The sequence below is a fragment of the Pseudonaja textilis genome, chromosome 7, assembly GCF_049901715.1.
Source record: "Pseudonaja textilis isolate UNSWEBS1 chromosome 7, rPseTex1.2, whole genome shotgun sequence".
NCBI lineage: Eukaryota > Metazoa > Chordata > Lepidosauria > Squamata > Elapidae > Pseudonaja > Pseudonaja textilis.
Window position 1 is genome coordinate 45475652 of NC_141996.1, and position 22616 is coordinate 45498267.

The window sequence follows — 22616 nt, forward strand, 5'->3', positions numbered from 1 at the left end:
ATGAGTCTATCTCATATATTAGTTTCACCTTTTAAGTTGCATTACTGAAATAAATGAACTTTTACACGATATTCTAATTTTTTGAGTTTCACTTGTAGATCCATAGTATTCTCTAGTTCATTTGACTAGGCATGAGAGTTTCATGAGTACTGCTAATCAGAACTGTATCTTGATCTTTTTCATAAACTATACATACACTTTGCATTGTCTCCTGTACTAATAAACTGAGTTAATAGGAAATGATTGGGGATGTACATGACTGAGGTTTTCTGATTGGAGCCTTAGTGAAAACATATATACTGAAATATCATCACTGTTTGAAAAAAACAGTCATTTGAAAATCTCTTACACAAGAAATATTTTCATTATTAAAATGTATTGACAGCCTATTTACAGTAGATTGTATAAGAGTTTAATTGATGATCAACTGCTCTTCTTAGTAAGTTTAAAGGCACAGTTTTACTGAGGGTTGTACTTTCAACAAATCAGTATGTTACCTGAGCTACCCTTCTTTCTTATTCAAGCATTAAGAGAGTAGCTAGAAGAAAAATATTGCATCTTCTGGGTAAGTGTCAGTAAAATTTCAGGTACTTCTTCAGATCACTTCTAACACAAACTTGGACAGAATTTGAATTATTAACTTTTGCCTGATTCTACAAACTTTATTGCATAAATACTATAATCACTTTCAATTCTATATTCTTTCTAATTTTTTTTAAATGCTAATAATTAATGGTACGTTTTATCCAGTCAACAAATTTGAAAACATTTACATAAATTCCAGGGCGATTTGGAAGTGCACACTTATAGCCAAAGGATGTTACACCAACTAGAAACCACTTTTTATTCTCTTGGCACATCAGAGGCCCACCAGAATCTCCCTGAAATGACAAAGAAAAATTAAAATAATATTATTGTTGACAACACTATTACTATGAACTTAACTGTTTAATAAGATGACTTGTCAGTTTTGTATAATATTTCTGCAAGCTTCTCTGTAAGTCATAAGTTTAAATGAAACATACTGGGCCTGTGTAAAAGTTATGTCATGATACTTATCCTTATTGAGGAAAGAAATGCCTTTCATAAGCGTCCTTTACCCAATCTGTTAATCATGGGCAGGAAATGCTTCAGTGAGATAAATTCACTGAGAGGAATTTATCTATCACCCTGAGCTTACTTGTCTTGACATTGAGGCAACCTTCAACCATATTTTGTTGCTGTCTAAGTGATGTCTATTACTTGTGCCTATATGGACCTGACCATGCTGTTTCTTTGCTCTTATGTCAACTCAATGTAATTTATGTATTTTTATGTAAGAACCAAGGTGGTGTAGAATGCAGTACTGCAGGCTACTTCTGCTGACTGCCAGCAGTTTGGCAGTTTGAGTATCACCGGCTCAAGGTTGACTCAGCCTTCCATCCTTTTGAAGTCAGTAAAAGGGGGACCCAGATTGTTGGAGGAAATATGCTGACTCTGTAAACTGATTAGAGAGGACTGAAAAGCACTGTGAAGAGGTATATAAGTCTAACAGCTATTGCTATTTATTAATTGCTTGCAGGAAGGATGGCATGGGCCATTCCCTTTAGTCACTGTTACTGCTCTTTGTAGCTTTTGGGGGGAGAAGGACACATCCATAGAAGCCTTAATCCCCTGGTGCTTTTTAATATTTTATAATGCTAATACGAGGGATTATATGGATGATTTATTTTTCTGATAATTTCTGAAGCACTAATTATAGCTGGTCAAGAAGAACTAGTGATGTATTGGATTTCAATAGTTAAACTAGGGTTTTTTGAAGAAGTTTTTTGATGGACTAGTGAAATTTTGAATGAACCTTTATTCCTTCCCTACCTATCTCCCTTGTTAAGTTGACAATAGTACTATTATTTTCCTTTCAGCCAAAATGATTAGAAAAAAGTTATTTTTTCCTGCTACCATACTTGGAGATATCCCAAATGGAAAATACTTAAGCGTAAGGAGGTGAGGGGAAAGGAATCAAGGTAACAGGACTCATGCAAACATTCAGAATGAGCAGGGGAATCCATCAATTGGTAACCATTATCCAGACAGAATACCTAGCTAGCCATCATTTCCAAGCTTGAGTAATGGATTTGAATCTGGCAGAAATGTATTAAACTAGCTTCATTTTCAGCTGGTTTCAGTAAAGGAAAAAACAATCATAGTTGCCATATGGAAAGCCTTTTGCTGAACATAGTGCAAAGTACATAGTGCACTATGCTTTGGTAACAGTACATCACTTGTAATAATTATTTATTTGATGGATGGAGTTCTAAATGTTCAACATACTTTCTTCAAACTAATTCAAACTAACATACAGTGGTAAATGAAAGCAGAATGTAATAGCAGTGATGTAATTATAAAAAACATTCCTCATAACTTTACTTTTTATCTCATTGGTATCTATATAAAAAGTTTACATTATAAAAAAGAATCAAGAACTAATGAATAATTTATTGACTACACTATGACAATGCAAACACTGTTACCATTTACCTTACAAGCATCAATTCCACCTTTATCATATCCAGCACATATCATGTTTTCAGTAATATTGTACTCTGGCATCAGCTCCTTGCATTTCTGATGTGTTATAAGAGGGACTTCTGCTTCTTGCAATATACTTGAGATTGAATCTATTTGAAAACCAGAAATATATGCACTGTTGTAACTGATAAAATGATGCATATCACGTAAGTCAAATAATACACAGTATTTAGTCATTCCTATACTATATGACTTACCTCCAGAGCAGACCTATGCAAGGCCCATTAGATTTTCATTGCCAAATAGCTACATCTAATGTAAGTAATGTGGTTCTCTTACCACTTTTGTCTTCCAGTTCAAGCTTCCATTTTCAAGAGATGGAAAAGATTTCTGTGCAGTTCTCCAAGCTGCACGGAAACCTGTCTGGAAGCATCAGAGCTTCTATTGATGCCCAGTATAGCACAGTTGTAATACTGCAGTACACAATTCAGTACAGATGTAAACAAAATCCATAGTGGATTATAGAAGCAGATTAGTGAGAGCTCTCCGAATGGCACGGATAGGAAGCTCTTACAGTTTTCTAGCTTTCAACTTGCTGTAGCAACTGCTCCTCCCTCACCTATTTTTGCTTGATATTAGTTCTAAAAAATTCTTGATTAAGTGGTGTGACATTCTATCCCTGACTTATAGGGTTGACCTTTGAATTTATAATTACAGAGAATCATAGTCCTATTAATACAATACAGTTAGAAGGAAGAAGTAAATATCGGTTCTCACTTCTGCTTTTTTAATAGAAAAGCTATGGAATTTAAAGTTTCTGATATAAGTACACTCCAGTTGGAAGAATAGAATAGCTGGTAGTTGTGGCAACTTTGAAGTAAAATAGATTGATTATGACATAGATACATTGTTTATCATTTTTATTCACTGCACCCAAAGGTGTAGTAACAATGGAGCACAACATTTTGTGCATCACTGTATTCCTTTAATGAGATAGGCTCTATTCCATTACCATTTATGCCATAATCTAGTCTTGAAAGCACTGCATGATGCTTGTTCTTCCCTTATTTATTAGTACCCTTAAATATTATTCTGCAAAAGACATTTATTGTGCATGGTCAGCTTGATGGCTTGGGACCTAGGTGATGTGTATTTTTCATATTATGCTGTTGTTTGAGTTAATGGATCCCAATTTAGAAAAGTTTCTGTGCTTTGCAACTGCAAAATAAATATATTGCGTTATTAACTGCAAATCCTACTAGGGGGCCAAGGAATATGCTATTGGGAAGATCTATGCATAACTGAAAAACAACTATGTTAAGGCATTGCACTACTTAGCAAACTAATTTTAGCTGTTTAGCTGCTTTCTTTGACAGATTTTTTTTTTTGCTAAATTTAAAGCCACTTGGGGTATCAAGGATTGTCTTTCTATATGTTTCTATATTTCCTGCAAACTACTTGCATAATTTGAGGCCATGTTCCATGTCCCTCGGCTATATGTGGTATAAGTTTCAATTATGAATAATGACTTCTCGGTGGTTTCCATTGTTTAAAATGTATTTCTAGACTAAATCTAATTTATTGTCAATAATATATATTCTTTATGTAATTCACTTAATATCTGTTTATTCAAGATGCCTTTATTAAAATAAAAAATGAATTTTCTATGGTAATATGTTTAATCTTATTTATCTTTATTTTCTGTTTAATCATAAACTGCTTTTGTGCAGGAATCTTTACCTCTTTATGATTGGTTTATCATTTAATTATATGAGACCAACAATTTTAGTAATTTTCTTTTTGTATTTTTAATGTAAAATCAAAGTTTATTTTAAAAACAACCCCACTTATGTACATTTTCCCAACCATTACTTTGGATGGCAAATTAATACGAAGCTTCAATGGATCTGTTTCATAAAATGTACTCTAATATTATGATGGTTGAAACATCTGACAGAGAAATGTTTTTATACTCTAAATCAGGGGTCATCAACCTTTTGGACCTCAGGGACCACCAAACTCATAATTTTAAATCCCGTGGACCACTACTATGAATTTTGACTGATGGTGGCTTGCTGACGTTGCTTGCTGCAGAAAGCAGCAGGGATCCTGGAAAATCCCCCAAAAAGTATGCAGGAAAATTCCCCACTCCCTTTTTTCCACCAATCGATCATTCTTTGAGATTGCAGGATACCATCTCCAGCTCCGTTCTCAGGGGGAGAGAGAGAGAGACTTTTGGCTTCATGCAAGGAAAGCAGCAGAAGCAGTCTTTCTTTCTTTCTCTTCCCCAAACTCCATCAGAAATGAGTCCTTGCCGGCACTGACTCTTGGAGCAGGATGCCTTGCAGGGTCCCAGAGACTCATTTCTGGTGGAGTTTGGGGGAGAGAAAGAAAGACTCTTGCTGCTTTCCTTGTGTACAGCCAAAAGCAGAAGAAAGAAGTGGAAAGAAGCAGCCCGGTAGGTGTGAGTGGGCAAGTTCCCCCCCTCGCCCTTTCTCCCCTCCTCCCACTACCTCATGTTGTTCGCAATGCAAGCGACGCAAGCCTTTTGTTCCCATGGGCCACGTGGGCAGCGCAGTCTTGTGTTCCTGCACAGCCTGGATTCATTGCTTGCGGGGGTGCTTTGGGGATGACATTTCTCTGCGGACCACCAAAATTTTCTCGTGGACCACCAGTGATCCCAGCCCACTGGTTGGCAACCACTGCTCTAAGTTATAGTAATTATATCAGGAAAATATAATAAAATGAAGAAAGAGATTTAACATGACAATGACATACCTTCTTGTGTGGTTTTTCCCCAACCAGCAATAGAGCATTTAGTGCCTGGCAAAAATTGTTTATTTTTTTCTGGGAAGCAAATGGGCTGAATATAATCTGTGTGAAAGAAATAAACAATTATTTCTTTCCAGGCTTTGATGATAACATTGCACAAATAGTTTTGCTGAAAAATAATCCCCAAAGAAATTTAGCAGTACTCCCGCTTTTGTGATGATGATTATTGGAAATTACATGGAAAATTTTTAAATATCTCTTAGATTTAGACCCTAATCTGTTAATAACATAAAGGCAAAGTTGCAGCAGAAAATCATTTTACCTGTGTAATTTACTCTAAATTGGAGATGTATCAAAGCGATGTCACTGTCTTTTGTTCGCTTATTATAGTGAGGATTGATGATAATCTGATCAATCTCTCGGCTCACTGTTTGAGGATATGATAGATTGAGATTTGTGTGCAGCCCAAGAAATGCTTTCCACCGAGATGGTTTTAAATTCCTCCTAAGTCAAAATAACACATGCTTAAATTATGGTTTGAAATAGCTTATGAGATGTAATGTTTGTATATTTTAATATTTGAACCACATTGACACAATATGTTCAAACACAACTTTTACTGATTTCAGCATTACTGACAGTCAGGGATAAGCTTAAATTTCCAAATGTTTTGGATGCCAATGCCACAATCTTTCCACCAGTCATGTATGTCAGGGATCAAACTTTCAAGGGTCCTCAAATTACTTATCCTGTCTTACATCTAATGTTGCCAAATTTATGGCAACTAGAGAGTAGGTTTTTGTAAAATTAAAAATAGAAATTAGTTTTGACCATTCTCACAAAAATGGATGAGGAGCCTATTTATCCTTTCAAATGTGTGACTGTCCAATGCCAGTAGTAGCAATATTCTATTCTATTTTCTCTTCCATTTATCATCTGCCACTAGCATAATATATTTAAGACAATATATACTGATTATAGGGATATAATGTGCATTATATATTAAAATGGATGTATACTGACTCAATATTATTAATATTGAACTTTATCCATTTCACATATTCCTTTTAATAAATGCTAATAGGCAAAACTCAAATTATAGGTGGAATTGCTTAGACAAGCTACCAGCATTATTAAGTCAAATACTCCATTGAGTGAAGCTTCATTCTCAAAGATTTTATTGTCACTTCCATCTATATTATTTATCACCAATATGGAAGTCCGTGATTTGTTTTAATGTCTCAGTGTAGCCTATAGCTTTTAAATTCCTTAAGGATCACTTCTCCAGAACAATTTCTCAAATTAGTCAATGTTGCTTAGGTAATACTTCTTGCTGTGAAATCAATGTATTTACCACATTTAATAAAGGGCTCACATTTTTACACAAAATCTATGTTTGTAATACACTGTAGAATTGAACAAAATATAGATTAAATTAAATTAAATTAAACATAGGTTCATTTCTGGGCATAGCCATCACAAAGTTGAACATTATTTCCAGGTTTACTGCTTCATGTCCATGTATATTACTGTGTTGAATCACATTGCATCCTTAGGGAGATAATGTTGCACAATTTGGTGAATAAGTATAAGATGAATAAGATGAACTGTTTGATTATGAAAAATGTGTCTTGTTATTGAGGAATGATATGCCAGCAGTGATGTAGCTGAGACAGTGCAGAAATCTAATACATATTTAACAAGATAGCTCTGAAGAGAGAAAAGCTAATGGCCTTTATTAGGAGAAGGAGCAGCTCAGATTATGATAGAGAATCATACAAGTATCACAGAATATGCTAGCGCAAGCCTGAGTACCATTGTTGCTAATAACAAATATTGCAAATTCTTATGAGAAAAAAAAGAACATTTATTATTCATATTTACTTAGATAAGTTTCATATGGATGGTTAGGCTGTATTTCCTATAAGACATTCTTTAATCTCAAATCTGGCAACACTTCAGAGGAATACAACTGATTGTATATAAAATGGATCACTTAGGCTAATACAGCCTTTATAATGCAGCTAACTACATTACATTCTTGAATTACTTATAACTATATTGTAACTAATGAGATATAAGGTTGAAAGTAATTGAGGAATCACTACCCTTGGATTCTATTTTTAGTAATGAAATGCTTTGAATATATTAGTTATATTACGAGAAAAAGTTCATATTTTAATATGCTGTAGACAGCTTCTACAGTGGATAATGTGAATAGTGCTGATCCAGGAAAAATTTCCATATAGATAAATATTCAGAGGTGGGCTTTTTTTTCTGGATGCAGAACCAGTTAATAAATTCTGACCACCAAGATTTTCCTGTTTGCCTTTTCTATAAACCAGATATTTACAAGAAACTGCTTCTTCTTCTGATATGAGTGTTCATTACATTCCTCTCAGACATTTCCCATAGTTCATTGTCTCCAATGACAAATATTAGATAAATGAAGATAAATAAATTCCATGAAACTTTTCTAATGTAGATATCTTGTTCTTATTAATTTTAAATATTCTATCAATCTAACACATTCACATGTACCAGAATTCATATATGACAATCACATAGAGTTATTGCTGTGAAGAAAATAGAAATAAGAGGAAGGAGTATTAGGTATGTTCACCACCTTGAGTTTCCTAAAAAGTAATAAAGGCAGGGTAAAAATCTAATTAATACAATAATATATGATTGCTTTTATCAGAATCCAAGTCTGATCATTAGATTCAAGCAAATAAGGCCATTGGCTCAATGTGAGCTAGATTATTTAAGGAAATGTGAGGTAGATTATTTAAGGAAAGGACTGGTGCAAATGTTCCATTTCATGTAGTGGTACCTAGTTTGCAAAAATCAATACTATCAGATATCAGCAAAGAGATATATAATACTGCAATTCTTTCCTGTTTTTTTTTATAGTGCTTCATATTTTTGCCGATATGATAGTAATGGGTTTTATTGAATAAGTATCATTCATAGTACTGGTTCTTTTCTTAAGCACTGTTTTAAGGTAAAATCTTTTTTATGAAAGGTGTTTTTTAATTCATTTTGTATATTATTTTGGGAAAACGTATATTACATTTATTAATAACAGTAGTAGATGTTCAAGTGAACTATACGCTGAATCGATTGATTTAAGAAGTTTAAATATAACTCCTGCACATCCTTGTGGCTGATCTTCTCTTTAATATGAGATATGTATCTTGTCTCTACTTTATCTTTTAAATTCTGACATCCATTTTTTTAAAAGAATACATGAAGATATGGAATGTAAGATCTGTTGAATTCTGGAAATAAATTTTACCCATATACACAATGTGCAGCTGAGATTAGCCATTCATGGTTGATAAGAGAAGCTCCACAGGTTGGATTGTAATTGAAATACAGTGAGACTATCCAAGGCCAAGCACCTTCTTGAGCATCGGAACCACCAACAATTCTTGGTTGAGATTTCTGGGTAATCATTCTTTTCCCACAAGCTACGGGTAAGGAAAATAAAAAGTAAAAAGGATGCATTCTGAGAAATAATATGCTAATTTCACCTACTCTGTAATAGGCACTGTAATAGTGTCCTTTTGCAAGCTTCTGACAAGCAAAGTCAATGGGGAAGCCAAATTCAGTTAACAACAATTTTGTTAACTTAACAACTTTAGTGATTTACTTAACAACTGTGGCAAGAAAGATTGTAAAATGGGGCAAAATTCATTTAACAAATGTTTCATTTAGCAATATAAATTTTGGGCTCAATTGTCATAGATTGTGGACTATTTCTATAAAAAACTTTTTCTTAGGTCGATATAGAAATATATAGAGATCTTAAACATATTTAAGGCCATGTACACACATATCTAGATAGATATAATGCTCAAAGTAACATTTTAATTAAATATTTATTACAATTAATCCTTAATGTTGAAGCCTTCTAAAAACTCAACAGTATCATCTAATTTTTGGAATTTTTTAAGCTGCTATATTTAGTTTATTATGATTATTTTCTGTGAAAACTATTGCTGGGTAAATAATATTTTTGTTATAAATTATTTCTGTTGTTATTGCAATTCCTATTCACTAATGAAAAGGGTATTGTTTAGAAATTCAAGGTATTAGAAAAAGTTAAAATTATCATGGGAAGGTGAAAAATCAGTGCAATTTTTGAGGGAATTTACAGATATCCTGACTTTCATTGTATAAATCCACACTGAAGTAATGTTTGTCCTCCCTTGTTTTACATAGTTTAATAACTTCACATTTAAAACATTCTTATGAAACAATGAAATAAAAAGCTTTGTAAGATAAACAATATCAATATACCTTCTGAAATGATTTAAAACTATTTAAAATCAAAAGTGTCAAAGAAATATTAATCCAATTCTAAATTTCATTCTAAAAATGAAATAAATATAGTTGTGAAGTTTTAGCAACAACAACAAAAGATTGCAGAAAATTGTATAATAAATATATTAAATAGATCTATTTGGATTTTTGTCTAATTGAGAAATGGCATTATAACAGCAACATGAAAAAGTACAATAAAATCTGCTCTTCCTCTCATCTTCCTTCCTGAGACGCTAAATGCTACCTGTATTTTTTATTATGTTAATACATTTATAAATACATAAAGTGATGGGGCAAAATAGTGCAACAATACTATATTCTTAAAAACATAAATACATACATAAATTCTGAAGGATCCTAAAAATGACATGAAAAATATTTTTTTCAGCAGGAAGAAACAATGTAACAAATGTAAACAACGTAAACAAAAAATGTAATATTGGGAAAAAATATGAACAGTTATCCTTTTATGTTGATTTTTTGTAAACTTACATTTACCACTGCATTGCAAATGAATCACCAGATTATTCAAACACTTTACCCTAGAAAGAGAGCATATTTAATACAAATCAGGTAATAAAGTCCAGACACAAAGATATATATATGTGTGTGTGTGTGTGTGTGTGTGTGTGTGTGTGTGTGGTATTCAGCTTTGTTCGGGTATTTTCCTATGTCATTATAGTTGTGCTTTTAAAGTTTTAGCAATGTTTCGGCAGAATCTCATCTGCCATCATCAGGCTTGTTTATTATGTTCGTCTATGACAAACGAACACAATACAGAAGCTGATGATGGCAGATGAGATTCTGCCGAAACGTTGCTACAACTTTAAAAGCACAACTATAATGACATGGGAGAATACCTGAACAACCTGAATACCATACATGTAAGTACCCGCAAAAACTTAAGAATATATACATATACATATACATACATACATACACACACACACACACACACACACACACACACACACACATATATATCAATCAGACAATATTCCATTTATCAATGGAAATTGCAAAGCTCTGTAAATACTCTAAAACATTGTTTGACTTCTCTATGATGATAAATGATTATGTTTTTAAAAAGCCAATCATTTCCAGTATAGTTATCCATAGTAATTAATCCTAGAAAAGGATAAATATTAGCTCTGATCATTATCTTTCACTTTACACGTTTGTTACTATGACCCATTTTTTAAACAGCTTGATGGAAAACAATACTATTTTTACATATATAATATTCTCCATAAAAGTTTTAGAAACTGACCAAAGAAAACCCAATGTTGGGTGTAAAGAGAGGTAAAAATTAAAAGACACAGTGGCCAGACTGAACCAACTGATATTTTACAATCACTTCAAGCTTTGAAATGTGTTAGAATCTTTCATCAGCCAAGAAGATTAAAATCCAAGAGAGAAAGAAAAAAAGGGGGGGGGGTAGTAAGCAGAGCTTTGAGCTAATTTCAGCTGTGTACTAGCTGGAGTTAGAACATGGTTATCTGTAGCAAACAATTATGTCAAAATGCTAACATATGCACAACTGCATAATTATGTTATGACAACTGACATACTTTTAAGCCAATCCAGGGTCCTGGCATCCTATTAAATTTCCCACCCATGTACAAATCAGGCACTACACTTTTTAGCTTCTGGTCACCTACTGTCACCAAGACACCATAGATTAACCCCAGTTAGATATTAAGTTCATTTATTTTTAACATATAAAGCTTTAATTTCAGGATATGTTCTACACAACCTTCTATTACAGATACATTATTACTATGATTAAGCAATGAACTCCTATTGCAGGGTATGAATTGTGATCTCTTATAGACAGTTCTCCACTTTGGAATAATCTTCCACATTTTAGGGTCACCTACCACTATACTATTTAGGCAGCTAGGAGCTATTGTTTTCACTATTCCTGTGTAAATAATAGCTTTTTTTTATATCCACCCATTTTAATGTAACATGTTTTATATTAACTATTGTTGTATTATTGTTTTAAATTTGATTGTAAGCAATGTATGTTTTTAAACAAATAACATTCTTATAAATGCATTGATTGAAATACTTTTTCAAAATGAATGTTTGATATATATAATGTATTGTTTAATACAAATGAGGCTAGCAACGTGTTACTTTTATTACAAGTAAAATATACGTCTATTTCTTTATGGTTTAAATATAAAGTTAGTACATCTCACTATCCAATCTTCAAGTTGAGGCCCTTTTAATTCACTTTTGTTCAATACCAATAAACATTTTTTTTACCATATTGATTATAAAATTAAATTTCTAGTTTCTATTAGATTTCTGTGATGACTAAAAGAACAATAAATAAAGTTGCATATTGAGACATAAAAGCAATCTGTAACACATTTTTCACTCAATGGCTGAGCTTATCAAAATGATTTTTCTCTATGGCAGTTCTGTTGTTTGTAAGAAATGTTCTTGATTGAACTGCCTTCTCCAATCAAGTGCTACTTTCTTTTTCAAATGTGTTCCCCCGCCATTTTTCTTTCAAAAACTATATTAGAGGGAAAGTTGAAAACAAAAAAATACAGTATATATGCAAAGCTCTTTGATGAATTGAAATGTTCTAAAATATGCCCTACTACTATTGCTTTAATAACATACAAATTAAAAATTATACTCCTATATACTGTATATCAAATGCTATATTAATACAACATAGAACATAGAAAAAGTAGGGTTGGAAGGGACCTTGGAAGTCTTCTTTTCTAGCCTCTTGCTGAACAGAAACCTTACACTCGGCAACTTTTCATATGTCAAGATAGATGGCAACACATAATTGACTTGGCTGATCTCAAAAATTAAGCAGGATCTACTCTAATAATGATTGTTGGGAAATATAAGGGTTGGTATTTAGATGGAGAATTTAGTATGGGGTATATGAAAGCCTTTGAAAAAGAAGGAAAATGGCAAACAGATTCCACATTGTTGCCATATCCATAGTTATCTGCACTCAAGATTTACTTAAGAAATTCTATTACAACTGATTATTAATATCAGAATTTTAAATGCAGGACTCTTCAAACTTAACAGCTTTAAGAGTTGTAGATTTCAACTCCCAGAATTTCTCCTCCAGTCATGTTACCTCAAGTGGTTACAAGAACTCATTATTTTGACTCATATCAGTTGTTGTTAGTGAAGGGACTGTTACTTTGTCCTAAATGTTCATTTATTCCGTAAATGTTCGTTAGTTTATATGGAAATATCAATACCTTTTGACAATTTTTACTCATAAATAATAAGAGAATTAATTTTATTTATTTATTTTATTTGGTTTGTCAATTGCTTACAAGATATTAGGTATAAGTAAAAACATAGTTATGAATACATGGGTACATATAAGAAAAATAAAAGAAACAAAAGGACAGGGATGGTAGGCACATTGGTGCGCTTATGCACATCCTCTACAGACCTCTTAGGAGCAAAAAGAAAAAGAAAAAAATTAAAAATCCCCACTTACCATATTTTCAATGATTTACTTATGCTTTCTTCACCATTTTAACTGTCATTTATAAAGCCTTACCTTGGTGTTAATATGAAGTTGCTGTTAGTTGTTTTTTTAACTTCGACAAATGGACCTGCCCCAGTAAACAAGACAGGAGATGACTTGTTCCCACTTCTAAAAGGAAAAACTTTCTTAAAACATATCCTTTTAATTATAACAAAATATAGATATTATTGTACTGTATTATGTGTGGTTTAATAAGATAAAGAAATTATTTAGTAGATATATTTACAGCACATTCAGAAATGATTACTTTATGAAGATATATGCAAAACTGAGCAATCAAAATATGCCAATACTTCTACCTACACAAGGAATCAGAAAGAGAAACCTGGCATTTACCACAGTTTGGAACTTACTTTGGACTTGGGCTACACATTTTGCAAACTGATGGCCAAAATAGAGTTAGTTACTTGTTGATATTGTTCCTCCTATATCAAATTAAGACCTTGCATTTGTGAATGCACCTGTCTGATCTAGACATGGAAATATTGTAGCCAATTACATATGATTAAGAAGTCTGCAGAATAATAAAACTATACATGTGTTCATAAATGAACATAAGCATAATCTGCAAGCTTGGTTCTAATATAACAATGCTGGTATAGTAGTAGGGGAGAAAATCATAGGGGAGAAAAGGTAAATTGTTATAATTTAGATCTACAATTACCACTGTAATTGTTCAGTGTTAATGTACAATGTTATAGTATTACACATAGAGCTTAATATTTTATTCCTGTATATTGAGGAAATGAAAATATAGACCAATATTCTATACTGAATGTCAGAATAAATTTAATAGAAGTCATTAAAAAAATTGATGAGATATCTTGGGAACTTGATAAAGCAACTATGAAAATACTAATGGCTAATAAAGCCAGTATTTGGAAGCTATTAGCTTCCTTTTTTTCATTCTCTTATTTTCTACAGGGATTTTTGTTTTGTTTTGTTTGGGTGTATGTGTTTGTTCTTAAAAATATTATTGCCAGCATTGTTGTCTCTGTTGTTATTTTTAAAAAAGATCTTTTAAATAAGAGAAGGAAGGGAGATTTCCAAGTTTTCAAAGCTATTCCGGATTTGACAGGTAAATTTCCATTATGTGTAGTAAACCTTCACTTATTTTATAAAATTTGTATTTCCAGTGAATGGCAGTTATAGATTTAATATTAAAGGACTAACAAAGAATAACTAAATGCATAATTTAATATATATAATTTACATAATTTAATGCATAATTTAATACAATAATAACAACAACATTCAGCATGTGCTGATAAAAAGCCAAATTGTCTTCCATATCAACATTCTTTTTCCTGACTGAAGTGTAATCAAATTGACATTAAGCAGACATGCCTTAGTCCTTGAAGAAAGTTTCTGCTGCTGGAAATGCCACTGGGAAAGCCAGGTACATTATACATTATGCAGAACATTAGAGCTTTATATGTGCTCTTACTTCCAAACCTCCAAGCCAGTATTATATCTGTCATATAAAGTATTATGGATGAATTAGCTCTGAAAGAACATATAATCAAAAACTTTACTTACCCTAGTTTTAACAGATTGCAGATACTGGTTGATGATTCTTCTGTCCACTCATTAGCACAAACTGTAAACCATTGTGTCTCAATTTTGAATTGGACTAACCCATTGGAGCTGAGAGAACCATTGATCAAGTGCACTGTCATAAAAATAAGTTTTAATATTAGAACACTGATTGAGGATTAGTTTTATTCATAGCAATTTGCGTATGATCAAGTTCAAATTTAACAGATGTGAAAAGGCATGATTTGAACATCTTCCTGTTTTCTCTTTCCATATCCAAATCAAATACTGTAATAAAACTAGATTTTTAAATGATAATTGTTTTTAAAAATGCACTATTTTCTTAGCTCACATTGCTGTGTTTAATGCTGATTGTTCAATAGTTATTCTTGAATTACTTGGGATCCATATAAATAGTGTATTCAGCAATTGAGGACTCATGGGCCTTTGGATGATGAATACCTTATATAGTACACTTAGAAATACTTAGATAATCCATAGGAAAAAGTCTTTATTCCTGTAGATTAGTGCTTCCCAACCACAGCAACTTTAAGATGTATGGCAGGGGTCTTCAAACTTGGCAAGTTTAAGACTTGTGGACAACTTCCAGAATTCCTCCTCCAATCGTTAGCTCAGAGATTCTGGGAGTTGAAGTCCACAAGTCTTAAACTTGCAAAGTTTGAAAACCCTTGATCTATGGACTTCAACTCCCACAATTCCTTAGTTAGCATGACGTTGAGAAGCATTGCTCTACATGTTCCTAACCTATAATTTATTGTATCTCTGTAAGTACAGTGATAGATGGTATATAGGCAGAAACTGCATTAAGTAACTTGCACATTGCCACAAAATCTTCAGTGCTGATAGGACTAATAAGAAAATAAGAAAAGCTCACATGATTAGACATATGACCATACATTTAAATGAGGTTTATATACAGTGATGGGATTAAGTCAGTTCGTACCAGTTCGGGAGGACCGGCTGTTAACTTTCTGAGCAGTTTGGTGAACTGGTTGTTGGAAGAAATCATTAGGGCAGAGAACTGGTTGTTAAATTATTTGAATCCCACCACTGTTTATATCTTTCACTTGGGTCTGAATGTTACAAATACTATTATCCAACCATATGTCTATTGGATCTGCATAAAAAGTTTATTCCACATACTGCAATTCATGTATTTAACCTGTAAAGAAAATTTTCCATAATGTTTCCAGTTTTTAACCATCGTGCTTGGTGTGCTTTAAGGATATGTTATGAAAAGCAACAATAAAGTTTTCTCCCTCTTCACAAACACAGTGGGAGGCAAAATAACAAGTGAAGGTAAGATACCTGACAAAAAATGTCTTAAGATTTTTATACTAAGAATTAAAATATATCCAATGTGAGGCAAAGAACCATGTCTACAAATTTAAGCATCTATCCACACAAACCATTGACAGTTCTTACAGAGGATTAACTGTTACTGCTATTACTTTTTTTTACCAGCTCTCTGTATCATTTTATCATTGGATCTGCATATACAATGTTGTGTAGAGTCTATTATTTTTAGTTTATTTAAAACAGAGCAATGCACAGAACATTTGATTTTGTAAATAACTACTTTCACAGATGGTGCTGTGACAACAGCTGTCAGTGTTGTCAAAGTAACCTGCATCTGTGTTGTGAAACAATTGAAATGTGGCTTGTCACAGCCGTTTTATGCTCCAGTCAAACACTTTTACTGAGCTTACATTTGGTCCTAAATTTCCTTGAAAAGAAGATTAAGGATGCTTTTTTTGGGATGTGTTGAGCAGAATATATATAAGTCTGCACTGGCAGAAGCACCCCTGCTCTTATGTACATAAAAAGGCCCTAAATCAAAATAAATGTATTTTGGTTGCAGAGTATTTGACTGAAGTCCCCACTTACTAATATTTTCTATTTTCACTGTATAGAAAAAGAGTCCTTGGTGCTAATGATGTTACCTAGTCTGGATAATGAAATGTCTGCAACAAAACCATGAATCTCAGAGAGCACCAAGGACCCCACATTTCAACCCTGTGCTACAAATCACCCCGTAATCCCTTTCAGAGTAGAATCTGGGCAACTGAATGGAGTTGAGAGGTTACTGACAGGGTGCCCTTCCTGTCACCAGTTAAGAGTTATATTCAGCAGATATATTCTCAACATGTCCAGAGAGAGAAATATCTGCCTCTACCTAGAATTGATCTCACGGCCTCCTGATTGTGAGGTGAGAACTTCACCTATAGGCCACTGCACCATTCAACCCTGAGCTACAAATATTCTCCTTCATTAGAAAAGGAGAGGCACACAAGCGGGTAAAAGAAAACAATGTACAGATTTCCCTTTTTTAGTGAGATGGTTGGGTAACCTCTTTTCTAAAAGATTAGTCCCCTCTCTAAAAGGGATCTGTGACTCCTCAAAAATCTTTCCTGCCCACTTTAGAATAGCAGCTTTCCAGCATGTGGTTGCTGTAATGTGTAGGTTTTTCTTTTTTCTTTTACATTCCAATTCTTTTATTCAAAACTTTACCATTCATTCACATAAAAGAACATTTCTTTCTTTCCTTCTTTTACATACAGAACCTAAGGTACATTTGGGATTTACTTTACTGTACAGCAGGCTTGTGAGGAGTGCTTATCCCTTTGAAAATAGTTACCTTCCCTGAATTTAGAATTATAAATGATTTTTCGTATTTATAAATATTTACCACAATCTGCTTCATCAGAATTATCTTTACAATGCTGGAATTGATCACAAATCTGAACCTGGGGTATACATTCTCCACTTCCACACTGATAATAATTCAGTCCGCATGAAGCTGTTAATGAAGAAGACACAGATTATTATGGCCTATGAAAATTAGCTAATAAATCAGTAGTTTTTATGGTTTTTTTTATAACACAAGCACATTTCTCATATCTCATACATAAGGTAAAATATTTCACATATCTTATATATTATTTCTGATGCACAATAGCCAAGTAATTTCATGAGGTGAACACTCAGAGTAAATATGAATTGCAATTAATGTAGAAATCTTTTAGAGGGGCTACTCTAAAGGCCAATAATACTTGGGCCAAAACTGACTATCTTTGTTCTTCTTCCTATGTAGTTAATTTGTAGTGAAGAAACGTAGCTAGAAATACGTTTGAATTCTACCCTCCTACCCCCATGCTCTTTAATTTCTGAAAAGCTATTTCCAATAAATTTTGGAATTAGAAAAACACATATATGAAGTAAAGATAGACAGAGTCCTTAGATTGCTCTAAGCCATAATTCATTTAATTATGATCTACTGAAAAATCATAACTGTCTCAACTGCACAATGCAGTTAATAAGTAATCAGGATTATACTGCAGGTGAAAATTTATCACTGACCTGGACTGCTGGTGTATAACTTATAAGTAAGATAAGAATGATCATGGTGTCCCCCCTGCCAGGTAAGTATCCGCTTGCCCCATTACTATACATTCTATCAGCGGAAGTACTGTTAACGCAGGTAAGGAAAAACCGAAACATTCAAGGGCTAACGATCAAACAGGAAACATACAAACTGCAAGTGTTCGCTGAAGACATGGTTTTTATACTGGAGGACCCAAAAGAGTCAAGCAAAAATTTACTACAAGAAATAGAGGCATTTGGCAAGGCAGCAGGACTTAAAATTAGTAAAGAGAAGATTAAGATAATAACAAAAAATTGTACTAAAAGGCAAAATGAGGAATTGACAAGCGAACCAGGGATTCAGACAACAAAAAGAAATAAAACATCTAGGAATTTGGCTCACAGCAAAGTGTTCTACAATAAAGGCTGATAACTATGACAAATTAATAGATCAGATACAGAAAGATCTAGACAGATGGGCAAACCTACAAATCTCTTGGATGGGAATAAAAACAAATAAAAAAATAAGAATGAATCAAAGAGAAGACACTGGAATTGAACAATTATTTTCTCTCTGTTCTTCGTTTCCTATTCTTTGGTGTGGTATGTGGTATATGGGAAACTCACCTGGCATGCCAAGACGATAACCTGTAGTAAAATTTGCTACAAATCCTTTTCTGGTTGCAGATTTGTCCGAAAAGAAGAGCACAGTCATTTGGTGAGTTGTAGAGAATATATCTGGCAATGGGGATTTTCCAGTATATACAGCTTCATAGCAAGGAAAAGTATATCATTATTCCAAAGATAATATAATTTTGTTACACATCAGAATGATAGAAAATAAAATACTTAAAGGACAGAAAAAGCTCTCCTTCTACTTTTTTCATCCATATTTAGATGGATGATCTTTGAAGCTTAATCTGGGAAAAACAAATGAACAAACCAATACTGATTGAAACTTTAAATAGTTTGACAAATGCTAAACCTTAAATGTTCTTTATTCATAGACAATATTGAATGTAGTGTAACTTAAAATATACACTTGATTTAATGTTTGGATTGGAAATTTTATGTGGACTGTATCCAGGCTGTATAATATATCAGAAATATTGATTTTCTATTAGAGTTCTCTCTGAGAACTTACCACAACTTCCAGGAATCTTTGCATATCATATGGCAAATGGCACAATGATGCAACAATGGATGAGAAAGAAAATATTCACACCACAATCTTCTTAATTTCCCCAATACTGCAACTTTGTTAACTTAAATTAGATTATATCAATCAACATAAAAGTTTAATTATATGTAGGAAAATATATCACATTTTATCTGAAATATTATTGTTAGTGGACATTTTTATGAATGAAAATGATATTGTCACATTCAACTCATGGAATTTACAGATTTCTGGAATTGTTAAAAACACTGTATACTGTATATCAGAAGTGTCAAACTTTATTTCATTGTGGGCTGAATTAGGGTTGTGTTTGAACCCAGATGGCTGGGCAGGGCATGCCTAGGGGGCATAGTGAATGTGGCTGGGGTGGGCATGGTCATAGTATGCGTGACACAGGACTCATGTTGAGGGACACCTGTGGTGCCAAGTGCTAAGGCAGGACCCCTCATTTTCATATGCAGGTAATCCTTGAGTTATGAATGTAATAGAGTCTGCCAATTACATTTGTAACCCAATGATTTGTTTGATTGAATCACATTAAATGAACATGATCACTCCCTGCTTTCTCCAATGCATTTGTAAATTGAATGAGCAGGTATCTCAGAGTGGGGAAGAACATACAGGGCCTAGAGCTGGAGCAGGCCATCCAAGGCCTCCCCAATCCACTAAGATACCTCATACTCCCATGGGGTCCCCACAATTGCGTCCTCCATCCTACCCCACTGGGTCCCCATAGACTGGGCCTGCTTTGCTGGTGTCCAGGATTCCACTTACTCCTGCCCACCTCATTTCCCATGGATTACTTACTTTTTGAAGATTTCCAGAGCTCCAGAAGAGGCTGACCAACTGGCAGAGAGGCAAAGTGTTTTATTCAGATGATGGCAAAGCTGTAAGAATGTGAAATCTAAGGAAAAAAATTTCACCAGGTTCTGAGTAAAGACATTGGCTGAGGTCATGTGGCTCCCCAAAAGGCCCGGACTGGGCCACAGCAGCCTCTTGCTTCAGAAATCGAGCCAGCAGCAGCAGCCAATCAACAAGAAGCTTGCTTCCTTTGTCTTATCGGGTTGAACTGCAAGCCCCTTGTTGATTGGCTGCCATACCCCAATGCCTGAAGCTGTTCATTCAAACTAGCCAGCAGCAGCAAGCAGGAGGTTGCTTATCACTAGCCAGACTAGGCCCAAACTAAGCCTGCAGGCCCTCATGGCAGAGAAGCTGGTGTTTTATTTAGATGGGGAAAGCTTTTTCTTACATCACACCTTCTTACAGTTTCACAGGCTTCTGAATAAAAGACTTTGGCTTCTCTGCCACATGGGTCAGCCTCTTCTGGAGCTCTTCAACATGTAAGTATAGTAAAGCCATGGAAAATGGCGTGGGGAGGGCCGAATCTGACCCATGGAGGCTTTATTTTGGCCTGTAACAGGCTGAGGGAGGCCTCTAGAGGTCTGAATAGAGCTCAGAGGGCCGAGTGCAGCCCATGAAGACTCCATTTCAGCCAGACATGGCCTGTAGAAGCCTCTGAATGCCTCCATAGTCTGTTTGGTTGGCAGAGTGCTGCAGGAGGCCATCCAGGCCAAAAATGGGCTGTGAGGGATGCCGCTAGCAAAGGCACCATGGGCCAGTCCTTTGCTATTTCCAGGATGGCCTTAAAGGCCAGATATAAGCGCTTTGAGTTTGATACCCCTGCTGTATATTTTCACTGTGTACTCTTTTTAAAAGTACAGCATAATTAGAGAAGTATTCTAATTTGTATAATTTTTCACACATACTGATATATTTTATGTACTTGCCTAAAAATAAAGACTCAGTTCCTCTACCATCTCTGACTTCTACGACATCATAAATATCCTCTAAATTGAAATACTGGAAATGAAGTTGAATGTTTTTTCCTTTTTCTGCATTCAAATACCATACACCTAAAATTATAAAATTTAAGATAGAAATCAAAAATACTGATTTGTCAATAGTTTCCATAAAGAAGCAGGTTACATAATTAGTTGTCATCATAATCATTATTTTTATTAAGATCCACTTTTTATATGTTAAAATACTTCCAATACATCCCCAAAGTATAATGGCATTACAACAGTTTAATATATCTGTTAACAATTCTCAGTATGACACAGCCTTATGGGTTATAGGTTACTAACTTAGTTGTTAAAAAGGCAATTTCAGGAAGATAACCAGAATTATTTAACCATTGATGGGTGGTTGGGCAGTGAGTTAGTTGAGATTCTTCTTAGCATTTGCACCTTAAAAAACATATTCTGGGATTCCAAGTTCACCTGAGGCACAATGGCCACAACTAGCCAGAGATGTTGTCCCTATCACTATTATTATGTTACTACTATTATTATTTCTCACTAATGTTGTGGTTATTCAAATCAGACTTCTTTAATATATTCTGCAAATTTTAAATTTATTATTATTATTATTATTATATTCTAAAATTTTGAGCAAATTCAGGAGAGGTTGATTAGAAATAGTGTTCTGATTATTTTTAATGTTAGGTGTGCAAGGCGATAGGTTTCTTCTTAATAGTTTTTCCATTACACAGAAGTATAAGAGTATATAACAAGTACATAGAAAGAGACAAATTTGGATTACACTAAAGACTTAATTACTCCAACTTTTGGGGACAATTTAGAGACACCTTTCCTATTTATCTTTTCTATATGTTTTCTTTCAGATTTTCAGCCTCCTCACTCCAAGTTTTTAACTCTGCTACTTGGAAATAAAAAGTTTTGGGATGAAATATGTGGGAATGATAAATGGGCTGAGAAGTTGTGCAGTGGTTGATGATGCTTGATAGGAAAAGAATGCAGAATGATGTGATTTTGGTAAGCAAACGGATAATCAAGGGGCCAAGATTGGAGGCAGGTGATGCATGAAAGATGGCTGCCCACTACTTTGGAATCGTTGTAGCTGTGTTATGAAGAAAAAATGGGGTGAAAAATTTCCCACTCTGAACCAGAAACAGTAAGTGAAGTGAATAGACTTTTTAAAAAGACTGGAAGCCCTACATAGACTTTTTTTCCCGAAAGAAAATATTTTCCTTTATCTTTTTTAATACTGTTATTTTATGTATAATTCTAATTAACAAATTTTAAAAAGAAGAAACATTAAGTGAAACAAGATAGCAAATCCTGGAGTAGAACATAGGAAATCTGATGAATCAAGGTTCTAGCAGCAGTAAAGCTTTATAGGAGGGTGTCCAAAAGAGATTGACCAGTGGTTATTGATAGGTAGTGTTTTCATGGTAGAATGAAGTAAACAGTGGGCTTCATGGTATAGGGTGGGTTTGTTGCTCCTACTGAGATAAGATCAGAGGAGACTATGGCATCTAACAAAGCTGTCTTGTAA

General features: G+C 33.8%; 1 protein-coding gene across 1 annotated transcript in view; it reads right to left on the reverse strand.

Moving 5' to 3' along the window:
* Positions 1 to 722: 722 nt before the first annotated feature.
* Positions 723 to 22616, reverse strand: part of TMPRSS15 (transmembrane serine protease 15) — a 64061-nt gene continuing 42167 nt past the window's right edge. Inside the window, exons 17-28 of the mRNA XM_087937905.1 lie at positions 21044 to 21169; positions 18704 to 18844; positions 17403 to 17513; positions 14696 to 14828; positions 13169 to 13264; positions 10102 to 10151; positions 8579 to 8753; positions 5603 to 5784; positions 5287 to 5382; positions 3101 to 3103; positions 2518 to 2657; positions 723 to 881 (exon numbers count right to left, since the gene is read on the reverse strand). Coding sequence (XP_087794031.1) covers positions 723 to 881; positions 2518 to 2657; positions 3101 to 3103; positions 5287 to 5382; positions 5603 to 5784; positions 8579 to 8753; positions 10102 to 10151; positions 13169 to 13264; positions 14696 to 14828; positions 17403 to 17513; positions 18704 to 18844; positions 21044 to 21169 — 1412 coding nt within the window. The remainder of the gene's footprint in view (positions 882 to 2517; positions 2658 to 3100; positions 3104 to 5286; positions 5383 to 5602; positions 5785 to 8578; positions 8754 to 10101; positions 10152 to 13168; positions 13265 to 14695; positions 14829 to 17402; positions 17514 to 18703; positions 18845 to 21043; positions 21170 to 22616) is intronic.